This window comes from Notolepis coatsorum (genome assembly GCF_963971535.1).
Source record: "Notolepis coatsorum genome assembly, chromosome: 9".
NCBI lineage: Eukaryota > Metazoa > Chordata > Actinopteri > Aulopiformes > Paralepididae > Notolepis > Notolepis coatsorum.
Genome location: NC_140173.1, coordinates 148,252,762 through 148,271,713, shown reverse-complemented (window position 1 = coordinate 148,271,713; position 18,952 = coordinate 148,252,762). Strand labels below are relative to the sequence as shown.

The window sequence follows — 18,952 nt, the reverse complement described above, 5'->3', positions numbered from 1 at the left end:
TATCAGCTCTGACTGAGTGTCCCTCTCTCTCTCTATCTTTCTCTCTATCAGCTCTGACTGAGTGTCTCTCTCTCTCTATCAGCTCTGACTGAGTGTCCCTCTCTCTATCTTCTCTCTCTCTCTATCAGCTCTGACTGAGTGTCCCTCTCTCTATCTTCTCTCTCTCTCTATCAGCTCTGACTGAGTGTCCCTCTCTCTATCTTCTCTCTCTCAGCTCTGACTGAGTGTCCCTCTCTCTCTCTATCTTCTCTCTCTCTCTCAGCTCTGACTGAGTGTCTCTCTCTCTATCTTCTCTCTCTCTATCAGCTCTGACTGAGTGTCCCTCTCTCTATCTTCTCTCTCTCTCTATCAGCTCTGACTGAGTGTCCCTCTCTCTCTATCTTCTCTCTCTCTCTCAGCTCTGACTGAGTGTCCCTCTCTCTCTCTATCTTCTCTCTCTCTCTCAGCTCTGACTGAGTGTCCCTCTCTCTCTCTATCTTCTCTCTCTCTCTCTATCAGCTCTGACTGAGTGTCTCTCTCTCTCAGCTCTGACTGAGTTCCCCGCCCCCCCTGTCCTTGCTGCTGACTCGGCTGATTCCTTTATTTTTATAAAAGCCGTGATTCCTCTTAAACTTTGGGAATTGGTTCTTTGGCTCAAAACCTCTTCCGACCAGAAGCCCTCGTTGTCTGTGACTCTGAAAAGGCCAGCGGCCCAAAGCGTCGCTCTCTCACACTCAACCTCCACCTCGCCCACCCTCATACCGCTCCCTCCCTCCCTCCCCCTCCCCCCCAGGTCAGGGTCTACACAGTGGTCGAGTCAGAGCGCTAGGTTGACGGAACTTGGATTGATAGAACGGGAATGGGTCCCCGCCCCCCCCCCCCCCCTCCTCTCTCTTCTCGGTCCTCCAATCGCGGACCGTCCCTATTCATTGGTCCGAGGGGAAGCGGCTGGTTTGCAATTGGAGGATCGCAAGGGGAGAAGAGGGGAGGGGTCTTGAGACGGGTCGGTTCTCATTCAGGTGGATTGGCAGGTGTCATTTGGCAGGTGTACTTGTTTAATGATGTTGTCATGGAAATGACAGTGTTTTGTGCATGAGACTCGGACAAAGCTGATGTGTTGCCATGGTAACCGGGAGACCATCTTCCATCCTCGCTAAATCTTCCAGGGGGCGCTTGTGTCGGAACAGTGTGTCACGCTCGAGGAAACCTCGCTGATGATTTCTATGACTATATCATTAAAAAAAACAAAAACAAAAAAAAGATCCGGCGGCCATTTCGCTCGCGCACAAAAGAAAAAAGGAGATTACCCACGATACACCACAGGAACGGCCCCCGTTCTATCAGTTCAGTCCTCTCCACGGTGGCAGGGGGTCACCGCGGAGGTCAAACTGGCTTCTCGTCTCTCGTCGTCTCTGTGTCGGCGTTGTGGGGTCCCCCAGCACTCTCATGACTGACGGAGGGCTGTGTTCTCCTGCACCGTGTCTCTGTGCCGTGTGTGACGTCGTGTTGAAACTCTTCTTCATCCTCTTCCTCATACGACCCAGGTAGCACCTCTCTTGGTACCGCTAGGGACCGTCCCTGAATTTGTTTCTTTTTTTTTGTGCTGTGTTGGTTTCCATGATGTTTCTTTCTTCATTGTAAAAAAAAAAGAGAGGAAAAAAAAGAATTTGTCATTTTCCACACGATCCCTTTTGGCGGGATCGCTGTCTGTGCTGTCGAAGGCTCTCTCTCTCTCTCTCTCTCACTGTATCACAGCACTAGGTTGAGGTCAGAGGTCACTGTGCGGTGGCCTGCGTGTGAGAGAGAATGTGTTGTGAACTCTCGCGGCGTTGGATCCGAGTGGTGATGTTTCCTCTTTCTGTTTGTCCTCTTCTTCTCTCCCCCCCCCCCCCCCCTCAGATACGACGAATGGGTGAAGGCCGACAAGATCGTCCGCCCGGCCAATAAGAACGTTTCCAAAATCAAGCACCGCAAGAAAATAAAGGTACAAGTCTTTCTGTTTAACTATAGACTAATGAACTCACCGTCCATTTTTTATTATTATAAGTAGTGGTGGGACTCGATTAAAAATGTTAATCTAATTAATTTGAGACTTTATAGTTAATTAATCAATTAATCAATATTTGATGCAAAAAGCAAAACATTTTGATTCCAATTTTTTTTGGTATATGAGTGAATCAATGAATATACATTATACATACATTTAAGCAGCAAAATCCTGTATTAGCTACTACACAGACCAACAGATCAATGCAATTTTTTACAAAGTGCAGCAATTTTAGGAATAATATATATATATAGCGCAAAGGAAACTCAAGCACTTTCGAGGTAAAAGTAAAACGCAGTACTTTCAAGTACATTCCAGAACAGTTGACCATTGAAAAAAAAAACTCTTGATTGACCTCAATTTCTCTTATTTAATTGTTTTTTATGGACAAACCAGACCAATAAAAAAAAGTAATTTGTGATTTATTATACTTATAGCATGCATGAGTCTGGTCTCCTTTGAACGGTAACATTCTTACACAATAAAGAAAAATCATCATGCGATTAAATGCATACTTTTTTTTTACTTTTAATTCTTTCTGTAGTTGATAAGTCCCAGCCCTAATTACCGTAATTCCTCTAATAGTAACCCCGGCTTGTATTTGTTTCAACTGTAGCGGGTACCAGGCTTGTATTAGGAGGAGGTCTGTATAAGAGGGAGGCCTATATTTCAAATTTTCAAACGGATCATAATGAATAAATCAACTTTTGTGTCAGTTTGAACCCAGTAAAATGTACTGGGTTCATTTATTGAAACCAAGTACTGTATGAAATAGTAAACAGTGCAATTACAGGTGGTCACTGGTCATTTCAACGTTTTCAAAGTGAAATCAAGTAACTAGCTCAGTATGCAGCTCAGTATATTAGTAACCCGGCTTGTATTAGGAGGCCGGCTTATAATTGCTTAGCTCAAGAGCGCACCCGGCCATTAATAGAGACCCGGCTTGTATTTGAGACCCGGTTACTATTAGAGGAATTACGGTAAAAGTGTTCCAGGGTTCGCACAAGGTCCTTGAAGTGTTTAAAGTGCATAAAAAAAATTAATAAAAAAAAAGTCAAGGCCTGGAATTCCTTGAAAACAGCCAATTTTTTAACAAGGTGCTTAAAAGGTCCTTGAAATTCAAATCAACCATTCGCATTGAAAGTTTTGTTCATCCATGATACAATTGTTCTGAATCAATTAATTGAATTTATTTTATTTTAAAGTCTAACTAATTGTCAGAAATTGGTTTTAAGCCATAGATATTGGATCCGGTTTTCTTTCCTATAAAAAAAAAAGAAACAGCATTTAAAAGTGAATTGTATCCTTTTAAATGCCCCTTTTAAAATGCTTGGAAAAGTACTTGAAAGTCCTTGAATTTCATTTTGCAATGTCCGTGGTATAGTCAAAAGAACTTTAAAGAAATTGTTCTCAGTTTCACTGTTTGCGTAGTGCGTACTCACTGCGGTTAGCTTCTGCAGGGCAGTACAGTCTGATCCAATATGTCTACATAGTACTAATTATGCAGAGTGCCACGTAGTCTGTAGTATTGTATCCGTGCCGTCTGTGTTTTATTCTGTGGGATGTCTCGCCGCATCTCCACACCGCTGCTCGTCTCCGAGACAAATCCCTGTGACGTTTTTCTTCGGCGACTGAAGTTTACGTTTATTTGGATCCCCATTAGCTGTTACAAATGCGGCAACAGCTACTCTTCCTGGGGTCCACACAAAACAATAAATACAAACAAACATCATAATTAAAAATAAAACCAACAATAAACATACGAAACGATATACATAACATAATCAAACATAATCCCCCATCCAACCCAACCCACCTAGCGTTATACCAAAATATTACAAAATGACTAGTAAAATAATAGAATTTTATATATCAAGCATTGTGCCTGTACCCAAAAGTAACTTCTTTACTTGCTTTTTAAAGCTTTATTTGCTTGTTGCTTGGGTAATTATTAGGGATGTTCGATATTGGCTTTTTTAACCGATATTGTCCAACTCTTAATTTCCGATACCGATATCAACCGATACCGATATATGCAGGGTTTCCCCCCCCCAAAAAACGGAATAATTTCAGGTAATTAACATTACATATCTCTTGTCGTGGAATTAACACAACATTACATTATGCATACTTTTCACAATAAACAAAATAAGAATTTGTTCTTACTTGCTTGCCTGGGTAAATAAAGGTTAAATAAATGTAAAAAAAAAAGAAAAAAAATTATAATGTTTTTTTTTTTTTTTGGAAAACCGATACCGATAATTTCCTATATTACATTTGACCAACCGAGCGTCCCCTGGTTTTCCCAACAGAACAAAGCGGAGCGCGAGAGAGACCGCCTGGCGAGACTCAACGCCTCCAGGGAGGACCTGCTCGGCCCCTCGCCCAACAACAACAACCGGCTGCTGCTGCGGCCGCTCCGCTCCGGCCCGGGGGGCCGCGACATGTTTTCCAAGATGGAGGACGGTGAGGGCAAAGGGACTATTGAAATGACCTCTATCCTGAATGGCCTGCAAGGTAGCATCCCTCGGGAAGCCCCCCCCCCCCCCCCCCCGCTAAGCTGCTCACGGTCACATTTACATTTAGTCATTTAGCTGAAACGCTTTTATCCAAAGCGACTTACGAGTTCTGTACGACAACAAGTCATCAGGAAGGGTACAACTCTATCAGCTGAGTAACAATGTTCATCAAAGTGTTGAGTGTTACAGGTTAGTTTATTAGGACAAGTGCATGACGGTAAGGTTAGTTAGGCTTAGATCAGGACTGTGACGCACTCTGAAGGGCTTGGTGACTTATGCTTCTGTCGCTAAGGCACCCAAACTTATATTGGTTTTGTCTGTGTGTGTCTGTCTGTGTGTCTGTCTGTGTGTGTGTGTGTGTGTGTGTGTGCGCGTGTGTGTGTGCGCGTGTGTGCGTGCGCGTCAGCCTCTGAGATGTCCTCGGACGACAGCGAGCGCGAGGAGGACGACGACGGAGAGCGGAACTCGGATGACCGTCCTCCAGGCTGCCGCGGCGGCGTCGGACCCCGTCGGAAGGGCCTGTCGGAAGGGCCCCCGTACGCGTCGGACCACCGCTGGGAGGCGGGCGGTCCCCCCCGCGAGACGTCGTCCTCCAGACCCTCCTCGCTGTCGGGGAGGAGCCAACCAGAGGCGGCCGGCGGGGAGGGGGCGGAGCCGGGGGGGAGGCACGGCGGCCTGTCGGAGACGGAGTGCGGCGACGTCGTCGGCAGCAGCAGGAAGAGGAAGTCGGAGGGCGGGGCGGAGAGGACGCCGAAAGGCCCCTCCTTGAAAGCCAAGACCAGAGGCAGCCGGAGCGCCGATTGGCTGCCGGGTGGCTCCCCGAGGAAGGGGGATGAGAGGGGGCGTGGCCCGGGGGAGGAGAGGGGGGCGTCGTCCAGCAGCAGCAGCAGCTCCGAGGACGACGGGCCTGCGTCGGCCTGCGACTCCGAGAGCGAGCGGAGCCACGGCCCCAAACCCAAAGGCTCCGCCTCCAAGAAGTACAACGGCATGAAGGAGAAGAGCCGCACGCCGGGCTTCTGGGAGATCCCCGAGAAGAGGCTGAAGATGGGCGGCGCGGACGAGAGGCCCACCGCCGGCGCACGCACCAAGGGGGGCCAGAAGGACGTGTGGTCCAGCATCCAGGCCCAGTGGCCCAAGAAGACCCTGAAGGAGCTGTTCTCCGACTCGGACACGGAGGCCGCCGGCTCCCCCCCCTCCCCTCCTCCTCCTCCTCCGCCGGCGGCGGCGTTGTCGGCCGACCCGGACGAGCCCCCGGCGGGGGAGGACGCGGGGGGGCCGGAGGACGAGGAGGAGGAGCGGATGGACAACGACAAGCTGCAGGAGTTCCCCAGCAGCAGCGGGAGCAACTCGCTCCTCAACACGCCGCCCACCACCCCGGAGTCGCCCCCCTCCTCCTCCTCGATAGGGGGGGGTGGCGCCCCGCAGCCTTCCTCCTCCTCCTCCCCCCCTCCTCCTCCTCCCCCTCCTCCCCCCATGTCCGTAGCCCACCCCGCCGCCTTGCCCTCGGAGTCGTCCGCGTCGGCCGCCCTCCTCCTGCCCCCGGGGGGGGGACTCCCCGTGCGGGGGGAGGAGGGGGGCGGCGCGGGGGGGCGCTGCAGCGAGACGGACAGCAGCACGGTGGAGGTGGAGAGCCTCGGGGGGGAGCTGCCGGAGCTGCTGGCCCGGGGCCACGGGGGGGGGCTCTGCTCCTCGCCCTCCAAGGCCTCCTTCCACCACGGCAGCCTCTCCTGCAACAGCAGCAGCAGCCTGGAGCTCAGCGGCTGCAGCCTGCAGGAGGGCCAGCAGAGAGGTATCCAACAGGTTGTGTCTCTGTCTGTCTGTCTGTCTGTGTCTGTCTGTCTGTCTGTCTGTCTGTCTGTCTGTGTGGCGTCTTTGGCTCAGGGGTAGAGCGGGTCGTCCAATGATCAAAGGGTTGGTGGTTCGAATCCCGCTCAAGCCCATGTCCATCCCATCGCCGTTGTGTCCTTGGGCAAGACACTTAGGCCATGTTTAGACGGAAACGCTAGCAGGTGAATCCGCAAAAAATATTTTTTCGGATGTGCCTTTTGTTTATACGGCAACGGCGTTTTTACGGGGGGAGAAACCGCAAAAAAGTGCGCTATCATCTAAAGTAAACTGTCAAACCGCATAAAACTATGACGAAACGGTTCTCAAGGCTCTCGTCGCGTGTACTGCTTACATCACAGGCATGCGCCAGTAGCCTAGAAGCGTAAACAAAGCATGTCTGATTCTATCCATGGCAATCACCTGAAGGCTACATTGGCAGTACTTTTAAATACACAAGAATCTGTCCCGCGGCTATCGCAACTATTAGTGACTGGAGCCACTGTCTGTGAGTGACTCTGCTTTGGTCCAATCACATTCCCCCACCCACAGTCTGCGAATCAGAGGCAGAGTAGGGCGGGTCTTCACAGCACGTCATGTGACATATGCGCCAATCGTGTGACAGCGGGGCTCCGTCGTCTCGAGTCTTTACAGCCTCGTCTGCACGCATAATTCCATCCCAAAACACTAGTCTAAATGCAACATTAAAAGTGAGACCGCAAGTCGACTTTTGCGGTTTCTGTTCAGACTCTCTCCGTCTAAACATGGCCTTAACCTACTTGCCTCGTATGAATGTGTATGCATGTGAATGAATGTTGGTGGTGGTCGGAGGGGCCGTAGGCGATGATTATTCGCCACGCTTCCGTGAGTCTGCCTCAGGGCAGCTCTGGCTGCAATAGACCTGTCTCAAACCCTGCCCCTTTTCTTGATCCTCCAATCACAGCTGTCGCTTACCTCTGACTTCCTCGTACAAACTTTGTTTGTACGAGGAAGTCAGAGGTAAGCGACAGCTGTGATTGGAGGATCAAGAAAAGAGGGCAGGGTTTTGAGACAGGTCCATTGTAGCTTACCACCACCGGTATGACTGTGTATGAACGAATAATGGACTCTGTGAAGCGCTCAGGGTGTCATGAAGAGCGCTATATAAATCCAAGCCATTATTATTATTATTAGGGATGGGCGTGAGTAACCGATTACTCGTAGCTATGAGAAAAATCTATCTTAAATTATTAATAATTTTTATGAAAAAAGAAGAAAAAATAATTACATATCTGTTTCACATGTATGTGTAAGATTATAACTGTTTGTTGGTTTCCTTGAACATATTCGTGAATGAACAAAATTAACACTTTGATCTCCGGGGTTAAATTCATGATATACCATCCCTTGCCAGCCCTATTTAACATGGAGAAGTTCCCCTTCTTTGCAGGGCTATAACTTTTTAATTTGTATTGATAAATTGACATTACCATGGCCCATTCAAAGTCCTATATCTATTGTTCAGGGTGTAGCAACGTTTATTCACATATTCATACTAAAATACGGTCTAAAGTATAAGTATGTTTTTATCGTTTTCTGCAGCTTTCTCCAGAACTTGATTTATAGCCCTAAATGCATTATATTGATGATGAAATACAGTTTGGTAGGAATCTGTGCGAGATAAAAAATTTCAACTGCACGTACTTCTAGAAGTTACTACGTATGATCTGATGTTGACCGGATGGGCGGGGGGTCGTTTATAATTCCGTGGGCAACGTTATATCATTCATCTAGTGTGGGTGATATGATCATTAGAGCAGTTAGTATAGAAGACATTAAAAAATAACGCTGAAACTCACCGTAGCTTCCTCTCGCCGTTGGGAGATGAGCGTGGAACAGAATTTTTTCTATTATGGGATGTAGAAATACCCGATCCATTTCCAGGTTGTATAATAGTATATACGTCCAAATCATGTTGTTTATCGAGTTATTGGCAACGGATCGATATCCATTGTGTCGAGCTCGAGTCCCGGGACCTATAGCGAGTGATCAGACCAAATTGAAATGAGCACCAGCTTCCACTTCCCTGTTTCTTCCCTGGGCGATCCGCCGATCGGCCACCAGATGGCGCTCTTGAACCGTTAGAGAGTTGACAGGGGCTCACCAGTACATATAATGTCTCCGGGGGAGAAATATGATTTCGATCGGCAGAATAAGCATGGCGGGGAATGACGTGTTCCAGCGTCTTCGGCGATTAAAGTGTTAAGTGTAAAAAAATATATATATATATTCAATTTTCTATTTATTTTTATATTAGGTCCGATATGGGCCGATATAAAAAAATATATAATAATAATAATCATTTTATTTTTTTATCTTTTCTTTACATGTTTTGGCCTTAAATAGTTTCAAAAATATCAGTCATTTCTGAAAATAAGTTACAAAAGAAAAAAAATGAAAGAATGCGTTTTGGAAAATAGCTCCTCACCCTCCTCACCTCCTCTCTGGCTCCTCCCTCCTCACCTCTCTGGCTCCTCCCTCCTCACCTCCTCTCTGGCTCCTCCCTCCTCACCTCCTCTCTGGCTCCTCCCTCCTCACCTCCTCTCTGGCTCCTCCCTCCTCACCTCCTCTCTGGCTCCTCCCTCCTCACCTCCTCTCTGTCTCCTCCCTCCTCACCTCCTCTCTGTCTCCTCCCTCCTCACCTCCTCTCTGGCTCCTCCCTCCTCACCTCCTCTCTGGCTCCTCCCTCCTCACCTCCTCTCTGGCTCCTCCCTCCTCACAGCGGCTGCCACTCAGAAGCGTCAGAAGGAGGCCCAGCTGGGTGGAGGCGGAGCCCCGAAGAAACACAAGCCGAGCCGCAAGAGCCTCGGTGTGCCGCCCAAGAAGAACCGCAAGTCAGGTGAGACTGTCCCCCTGTCCTGTCCCCCTGTCCTGTCCCCCTGTCCTGTCCCCCTGTCCTGTCCCCCTGTCCTCTCCTGTCCTGTCCTCCTGTCCTGTCCCCCTGTCCTGTCCTCCTGTCCTGTCCCCCTGTCCTGTCCCCCTGTCCTGTCCCCCTGTCCTGTCCCCCTGTCCTCTCCTGTCCTGTCCTCCTGTCCTGTCCCCCTGTTAACCATTTGGTAGTTGGTAGTGAAAGGGTTAACCCTCTGTATTGTCACAGTGAAAGGGTTAACCATTTGTTGTGTGGTAGTGAAAGGGTTAACCCTCTGTATTGTCGCAGTGAAAGGGTTAACCATTTGGTAATGTGGCAGTGAAAGGGTTAACCATTTGTTGTGTGGTAGTGAAAGGGTTAACCCTCTGTATTGTCGCAGTGAAAGGGTTAACCATTTGGTAATGTGGCAGTGAAAGGGTTAATGCTACATAACTCAGAGGTTGTAAATTCCAACGAATGAAAGCGACAGGTCGCCTCCTGAGTTCCTAGTGTCCTTGTGTCACGGTGTGCGACCTGAGACTGACCCCTGACCCCGCTCCGCTTCTCTCCCCCAGCCGCCCACAGCAGCGACAGCGAGGACCAGTCTGTGGTCGAGGCCAAGTCCCCCGCTCCCAAGATCCACACGTCGGACATGAAGGCCGCCGTCTCGCCCAAGTGCTCCGGGCGGACCCCCCCCTCCAGCCACAAGTACCACCACAAGCAGGGGGGCGACCTGGACCACACCCCCCACCCCCACACCCCCCACCACCACCGCGAGCACCACGGCAACCACGGGAGGACGCCGCGCGTCTATAAGTGGAGCTTCCAAATGTGTGAGTGTTGGTGCCACCCCCCAGGGGGCGCTCAGAGAGTGTTGGTGCCACCCCCCAGGGGGCGCTAGAGAGTGTTGGTGCCACCCCCCAGGGGGCGCTAGAGAGTGTTGGTACCACCCCCCAGGGGGCCTTCAGAGAGTGTTGGTACCACCCCCCAGGGGGCGCTCAGAGAGTGTTGGTACCACCCCCCAGGGGGCGTTCAGAGAGTGTTGGTACCATCCCCCAGGGGGCGTTCAGAGAGTGTTGGTACCACCCCCCAGGGGGCGTTCAGAGAGTGTTGGTACCACCCCCCAGGGGGCGTTTAGAGAGTGTTGGTACCACGCCCCAGGGGGCGTTCAGAGAGTGTTGGTACCACCCCCCAGGGGGCCTTCAGTAAAACGAGTTAAACACGTATATATATACGTGATTGGCTGGCCGTCAAGCGCTGGCTCCCAATCACGTATATAAGTGAATGGCCGCCATTGTGTTAACTAGGGTCAGTTCTCTACTGAGAGTTACCTCGATGTTGTTTGGGTCTTTTCCTGATACAAGTAAGGTGAAGTCGTCTGCATAAATCATTGTCCTACAGGATACTGCTGCTGGCATGTCATTAATATAAACTAAGAATAATAAAGGACCCAAAATGGAACCCTGTGGTACTCCACAAGTAACTTCCCTGACTGTTGATAGAGCCTCTTCTACTTTGCACACCTGTTCTCTATTAGATAGGTATGATCTAAGACAGCGGTTCTCAAACTACGGGTCGCGACCCAAAGTGGGGTTGTGGGTAGGTGACAGGGGGGTCTAAGACCATGTGGTTCTGTTCTCCCAGCGGACCTGGAGAAGATGAGCGGCCTGGAGAGGATCTCCTTCCTGCAGGAGAAGCTGCAGGACATCAGGAACCACTACCTCTCCCTCAAGTCCGAGGTGGCCTCCATCGACCGGCGGCGCAAACGCATGAAGAAGAAGGAGCGAGAGAGTGAGTCAGCCGACGACCTTGGACCCTTTGGTCTCAAAGGGGAACACCGCTCAAATTAAGGGTTGAAATGTGATATTTCCATGACTTTGTGAACATGAGCTACTCTCTCCCAAAGCCCACTGGTATAAAGTCTGGAGCTCCTCCACTGACGATGATCCATAGATCCTACAGTAGTTATGAAGGAACACTCCCCTGGATCCTACAGTAGTTATGAAGGAACACTCCCCTGGATCCTACAGTAGTTATGAAGGAACACTCCCCTGGATCCTACAGTAGTTATGAAGGAACACCTGGATCCTACAGTAGTTAAAGGAAAACTCCAACACTTTGGGAAATTAGCTTATTTGCCATCTACCCTGGAGTTAGACAAGAAGATACATACCTTTTCTCTTCTCTGTGCGTGCAGTAGGAGTAGGAAGACACGCACCGTTAGCCTAGCTTAGCGTCAGTCACTGGAAGTAGGTTCCTCCATTAGCCTACTTCCCAACGTCTTCCTGCTCCTACTGCACGCACAGAGAAGAAAAAGGTATGTATCTTCTTGTCTAACTCCAGGGTAGATGGCAAATAAGCTAATTTCCCAAAATGTTGGAGTTTTCCTTTAATAGTTATGAAAGAACACTCCCCTGGATCATGAGGAGCAGCTCCAGACTTTATACCCAGATGTTCACTGATGGACCGTCTCAGGCCATAGGAGTAAGAATGTGTGAGTTGTTAACTCGGGTTTGATTGATTGATTGAAAATTGTATTAACAGATTGCAGAACGGGTACAATATACAGTACGGCTCAATACACACAATTGTTAAGGGGATGCAGACCAGAGAAAGACTTTCGTCTTGTTTATAATCAGGGTCCCCCATTTTCAATTCATCACAACATTTATGACATACGTGGCATACAGATAGACAGTACTGTTACATATAGACATTTATGACGTACCAGATCTACAAATACACAGTTCCCCTTTGAAAAGGGAAGGATGTTTAGAAACCTACGGTATTGATAACTAATCGAGCCCCTTCCTCTGACATTCAGAAGATGTTCACAGTTTGTCTCTGAGAAACGAGCGCCTGCTGCCTGCTAGGATGTGTTCACGCCCCCAGGGTGAGTCAGGGTGCTAGGATGTGTTCACGTCAGGGTAGGGCTGGGCGATATGACCAAAAACGTTATCGCGATAAAATTATAAAATTATTTTCATATAATTCGATATCGATAATTATCGTCGATATAATGTCTGTCAAGTTTAATTAACTTCTTATGCTGCTGCGAATGTCTCAAGTCGAGTTGATGTCGTCATCAGTCCGCGCACGTTAGCAGTAGCCGACAAGCGGAGTATCTCATGACAATAAATATGACACTAAAACTCTCTTCCGCCACAATATATTGAAACGACGTCCACTGTATACCCCACACTACTTAAACGTGGCCTCAGAATTCAAAACACACACATACTCGGCACGTAAATATATAAAACAACGCCGTGCAAGCTAATTAGCCTAGCCAGCCTGTTGTTTATAAGCGGTGTATTCCATGACAATGTGCTAAATATGACACTAAAATACTCTCTTCCGCCACAATATATTGAAACGACGTCCACTGTATACCCCACACTACTTAAACGTGGCCTCAGAATTCAAAACACACACATACTCGGCACGTAAATATATAAAACAACGCCGTGCAAGCTAATTAGCCTAGCAAGCCTTGTTGTTGAGTGAGTCCTAGTACCTCTGGGTCTCCTTCCGGATCTCGTTCGCTCTCGGCCATCTCCTTCACTGATTGGTTGTTAGCTGTTGTGCGTATGCACGTCATCACGTAACGTTGGTTGTTGTTAGTGAGTGTGCTGAGCCGAGGCTGAACGGAGCCAAGCTTGGAAATCGATATATCGAAACTTTGCGACCACGTTTCATGTTTATTTCGAGGAAATAATTTATCGCGATAGTTATCGTTATCGTTTTATCGCCCAGCCCTAAGTCAGGGTGCCACGGGTTTCTCGTCCACGTCAGACTCCTGGGCAGAACAAACGGGGCAGACTACAATATATTTTCATTTGTTAGCCATGCTAGCGATCTAAACAATCAAATCCATGCCAAAGCTAGACATGTAAAAGGTGAACGACTCACTCTCACAGCCACGCTGCTGATTTGGCTAAATGACATCCAGCCGTTTTAGTTTGAAACTACCTTTAGTCAGGGGAGTGTCATGGTTTCTCCATAGAGCCCCGTCGTACTTCTTTTTAACGCAGCAGCTCGCGCAGGTAGGGGGCAACTTAGTCACGTGACTCAGGGGGTATTGCTGATTGGCTCAAACACGGTATGTTTATAAACAAGAAGGCCCTCTATATTGCTAGCGAGACATTCCATGTTCTTCCATTGCTGTATTAATATAAGGAATACGTTATAGAACTGTGTGATAGCACTTACCAGGGTATCTGCGGGGTATTAAAAAGTATTAAATCCGGCGGTTAGGTGGCGTAGCGGAGATTGCGTTCGTCACCAACCCCGAATCCAGCTCACAGCTCCGGCGTTGTCACCAGCTTGGCTGGCCGTTCACACTAATGCAATTGGCTGTATTAGAGGGTGGGAGAAGCTGGCGGGGTGGGTCCGGGTTGTTGTAAACAGCGACTCCTACAGTTCGGTCGGGGCGCCTGCTAAGCGCGGATAGGACCTGAGTGGGATAGTGTGATCCTTCCACACGCTACGCCCTCTCAGGGAGGATCCGCGCTGCCAGGTGAAAATAAGCGGTTGATTGGCTGGACGTGTGTCGGAGGAAGCACGTGATAGCCTCCACTCTCCCAGACCGACTGTCGGGGGTAAGTGCGCAGCGACCAGGAAGGGGATTGGGAATTGGCATACGACTAACATTGGGATGGGAGAAAAATCTGAGGAAAATGGAGGGGGAAAAAGAAAAAAAGTATTAAATCCATAATTCTCAATTTAAGGCCTTAACAGGTATTAGAAAGTGTTACATTTAATTTGCACAGGTATTAAATATTGGGGGGAGGGGCAGCCCAGCTGTCTGTAAATTAAATAATATTACATATATGTAATGTTTTTGTATTCAAGTCGTTGTTTTTTTGCGCGGCTACCGGGAGCTTGGTGCGTCTGGCGAGAGCTTGTATGGAACGTGCAAGAATTATAGTTATATAGTATAGTGTCGCTACAGTATGTGTTTTACATTTTCTTTGCTAGTATGGTTGTGAAATTGGTATTCAATTTAGCTCTGAGTGATATTAAAAATATCTTTAACCCTTTCACTGTGACACTAAAGGATAACCCTTTCACTGCCACACGACAAAGGGTTAACCCTTTCACTACCACACTACAGAACCGTCTGCAGTGTGATAGTAACGTGGTTAACCTTCTGTAGTGTGGTATTAGTGAAAGGGTTAAGAAGTCTTATTGTTAACTCGTTAACTCATTTCAGAAGTAATGTTTTCGGTCTTTGCCTTAAAGAATCTGAATCACACTTGAATCCTCCTCGACTGAACCGACGGGGACGTAAGGTCAAGGTCAAGTTTATTGCTAGGTCCCAAACTGGGCAGTTCATGTTACAGCAGATAAATAGGAGCTCCAAAAAAAACACAGCAAACATACATAACAAGAAGAACACAGACAGACATGTACAGTACATGGTCACAGGATCAGATCATAACAGTCAAACGAGCAACCACAACCATCCCACCCACCCACTCACCTCAAAGCCGCCCTCTCCTGCCTCCTCCATCGATGGCACGAATGGAGGTAGGTATAAATGAGAATTTGTACCTATTGTTTTTAGCTGCAGGGGTCTCCAAACGTTGGCCGGAAGGCAATAATTGATACTCCGGATTTAGAGCTGTCCGCTCTAATCGATGACGCCTTCCTGAGCACCTGCTCGTCATATATATACGTAACTCTCCCCTCCTTGTCGTCTCCCGCAGGTACGGTGGCGGCCTCTTCCTCGTCCTCCTCGTCCTCGTCCTCCTCGCCGTCCTCCAGCTCCCTCACCGCGGCCGTCATGCTGACCCTGGCCGACCCGCCCGTCTCCTCCTCCCCCTCCTCTCAGAACTCTGGGGTGTCGGTGGAGTGCAGGTGACGACACGTACCCCCCCCCCCCCGGGCCCCCGCACTGAAAGCACTTAACCAGCAACCTGCCCCCCGCCCCTTCCCTGCCCCACGGGACAGATGAGTCAACCTGCCCCCTCCGCTGCCCGCCCTCTCCCCGCGGGACAGACGAGTTGACCGGCCCCCTCCTCCCCCCCGCCCCCTCCCCACGGGACAGACAAGTCAACCCCCTCCGCCCCTCCCCCTCCCCACGGGACAGATGAGTCAACCTACATACTGTAACTACTGGGGCACAAAAAAACAGACCAGAGACAAAAACAACAACAACAACAACACAACAACAACAACGAAACAAGCACTATTTTCTATCGACAACTGTTTCCTTGGCAAGCTAATTGCACTCAAGTGCACTTTTGTGAAGATTGTGTTATGGGAGAATTTGTCAACAAAACAACAACAACAACAACAACAAAAAGTTACAAAATTGTCTTTTCTGCACTTTTTTCCTTAACTGATTTGTAAGAATTGTTTTTCCTCTTGTTTGTTTTTTTGCAAGCAATAATAATTTTCATTTGATAAAGGTTGTTTTACGGTCTTGGTTCGGGGGTGTTTTGCAGTGAAGGCCCCTCTGTTGTTGTCGCGTCACACCGCCAGTGCTCGCCGCTCGACACACAGTGGCGTTGAGGTAACGCCGTCTCGGTTCTGTGGCCCGTCTCCTAAGGGCCCTCGCAGTAGGGATGGGCATTCCAAGGCATTTCCATCCTGGAATATTCTAATGAAAGATATACAGCACACATAACAGTACATAATGTAAAGGGTTAAAAGGGTTTCTCTGTGACCCTCGCCTTCACACTAAAAGAATAATCATAATTGCGACTGTTTACTACTACTGTTTAATCAAATGAACAAGGAAACCAAAATCCAACTTGTTCAATGTATGACACAAACAATTCCGTCAGCTCATAATCGAACACGTGCCCATCCTTACTTCATGTGTCGACTAAAACCCACATGGTTGACTGTACTCCCCCCCCCCCCCCACACACACCCCCTCCATGTACAGGATGAGCATCTTGATCAGCATCTTGATCAGAATCTTGATCAGCGTCTTGATCAGCGTCTTGATCAGCATTTTGATCAGAATCTTGATCAGCGTCTTGATCAGCGTCTTGATCAGCATCTTGATCAGCGTCTTGATCAGCGTCTTGATCAGCATCTTGATCAGAATCTTGATCAGCGTCTTGATCAGCATCTTGATCAGAGTCTTGATCAGCGTCTTGATCAGCGTCTTGATCAGCGTCTTGATCAGCATCTCGTACATTGGTTAGTATTGGAGTAGGTTTCAGATTGTCCCACGGCGTGGGAGCGGAGACGGAGAGACACTGCAGTGCCTTGAGGACGGGGGGCGACACCTTTCTTCCCCGCTCCTGTCCTCAGACCACAAGGACACGGCGACAATAACGCTACGTCCCTGAAAACGGAGAGAAAAGACTGAAGAACATTGTGTGAATGAGGAGCCGCTCGAGGGCTTGAGTGCGACCGGTGGTTTTTAATCTGCGTTTTTATGGCGATGTCGGTATTTAAGAAATATGATTGTAAAAAATGGAACTCCTGTTCTGGAGCAAAAACGTAATCTACTACTGACTGCTCATCCAGCGCAGACTGTTACAGCCGCATTGGCCTTTGGTAGAACTCCCGTTTTTATAGCTACGCATCCGTGATATGAGTCCGTGTATATGTAACGGTTGGTATTGTGAAGCGCAGTCAAGAAGGGCTGGGGTGAGTAGCGGTGCTATGGGTTAAACTCACTCTCACATCCTCAAAAAGACGCATAAACCCATTACTTAGAAGTGAATTCACCTCTTGGTATAGCGGTCTGTGTTGCTGCCTGCGGTGTGAGAGACCGGGGTTCGACTCCCACTCGGGGCATCGAAGTTTGAGGTGACGTTGTCACAACCGTTACATATATACTGGCACTCGCCTTCATCAGCCGCGAAACATTAATCGAAAATGTCGATCATTTAATTAATGATTAAACAGTCGCTCTTTCGCACCTACTCCCGAACTACGCATGCACAGATTGCCCACGGAGTCTAGGTCTATCAATCTGCGCATGCGTAGTTCGGGAGTAGGTGCGAAAAAGCGACTGGCTCGGCCAAGAAAGTGCCGATCGACTTGGGATTGGTCTCGCCATGTTCAGGAGACTCGGGCGTATAAAAATCTATTGGATCGTGTCTCCCGCACCCCCACGCGTCTATACTTTCCGTAGCCGCATTTCTGGCAGACGCTCTCTGATTGGCCGACGCCAGTTTCTACACTGGTTAAGCTTAGGCAATCTTCGAAGTTGGTTATGGTTAGGCAAGTTCTTTCGACGGTTAAGCTTAGGCACTCTTTCGAAGTTGGTTAAGGTTAGAGTTTGTCTTAGAGCATGGCGATAGAACGCCAGGTAGTTTGCAGGCTGTTTGACATGGAAATGGGCAAAGACACAGCTCGTCACGCTATTGGGCGCACATGTCACATGACCAGAAACGTCTGCCAGAAATGCGGCTACGGAAAGTATAGACGCCACCCCCACAGCCTTAGCAACAACCACTTCCCGGGTCTAATTAGCCTGACCCAGGGCAGGTGTGGCTGCTTAAATCAGCCACCCCAACACCGCAAATACATTTCAACTAGGGGTGGAACTGTTCACAAAATCCACGGTTCGGTTCGTATCACGGTTTTGTGGTCACGGTTTTCGGTTCGATTTGATACGTTGTTTTTTATTTTTATTTTATTTTATTTATTTCTTTTTTTTTCTCCTTTTTCCTCCGATTTTTCTCCCATCCCAATGTTAGTCGTTATGCCAATTCCCAATCCCCTTCCTGGTCGCTGCGCACTTACCCCCCACAGTCGGTCTGGGAGAGCGGAGGCTATCACGTGCTTCCTCCGACACACGTCTAGCCAATCAACCGCTTTTTTTCACCTGGCAGCGCGGACTCTCACTGAGAGGGTGTAACGTGTGGAAGGATCACACTACCCCCCTTAGATCCTATTCGCGCTGAGCAGGCGCCCCGACCGAACTGTAGGAGTCGCTGTTTACAACGACCCGGACCCACCCCGCCAGCTTTCCCACCCTCTAATACAGCCAATTGTATTAGTGTGAATGGCCAGCCAAGCTGGTGACAACGCCGGAGCTGTGAGCTGGATTCGAACAGGCGAATCCAGCGTCTCCGGTGTTGGTGACGAACGCAATCTCCGCTACGCCACCTGACCACCGTTGTTTTTTTATTTTAAAAAAATGTAACACTCCAAAAATGTAAACATGCTTCTCATTTATTTGAAAAAAGAAAGTTTACAGCGGTTTGCCTTAAATAATGTTTGGTACACAAAGACCGAACTGACTGAAAAATATAAGCAACATTTGTCAAAGTATTAACTTAGTGCAAACAAACTAAATAATTAAACCTTTCCATTTTTGTGGCCACATTATAGACAAAGGCCATCAGCATAAAGTATGCATATGCTCAACCAGCACTAGACTTTCTTATCAAAAAGGAAAAGTCACAAAAAATATGACTAGGGTTTTAAATAAGGATGTTTATGGGGTTACTTGTATTAACACTTTGAGTGCCAGCGACGCGTTTTGTCGTTAGTTCATTCCGCCAGTTGAGTGCCGGCAACGGAAGCATCTGAAGAGATTCAAGTTGATCGCCGGCCCGGAAAACGTGTGGATTATGTATTTCCAGCACCCAACGCTGGAAAACGAGGGCTTTTCAAAATGCTATCAAACGGAAATGAACCGATTAAAAAAACAATCCGTCTCGACAATGTTGACTGCAAACAAGTCATTGATAAACGACGGGCAGATTAGACACATAG

At 48.5% G+C, this 18,952-nt stretch overlaps 1 protein-coding gene across 1 annotated transcript in view; it reads left to right on the top strand.

Annotated features, from left to right (window-relative positions):
- The window catches only part of arid4b (AT-rich interaction domain 4B), a gene marked incomplete at its 3' end in the record, with an annotated part of 132,132 nt that extends 117,010 nt beyond the window's left edge, over window positions 1-15,122 (top strand). The window contains 7 exon segments of the mRNA XM_084322048.1: window positions 1,879-1,963; window positions 4,339-4,543; window positions 4,952-6,334; window positions 9,131-9,247; window positions 9,832-10,089; window positions 10,901-11,047; window positions 14,968-15,122. Of these exon segments, the coding sequence (XP_084178174.1) occupies window positions 1,879-1,963; window positions 4,339-4,543; window positions 4,952-6,334; window positions 9,131-9,247; window positions 9,832-10,089; window positions 10,901-11,047; window positions 14,968-15,122 (2,350 nt within the window).
- Window positions 15,123-18,952: the final 3,830 nt, after the last annotated feature.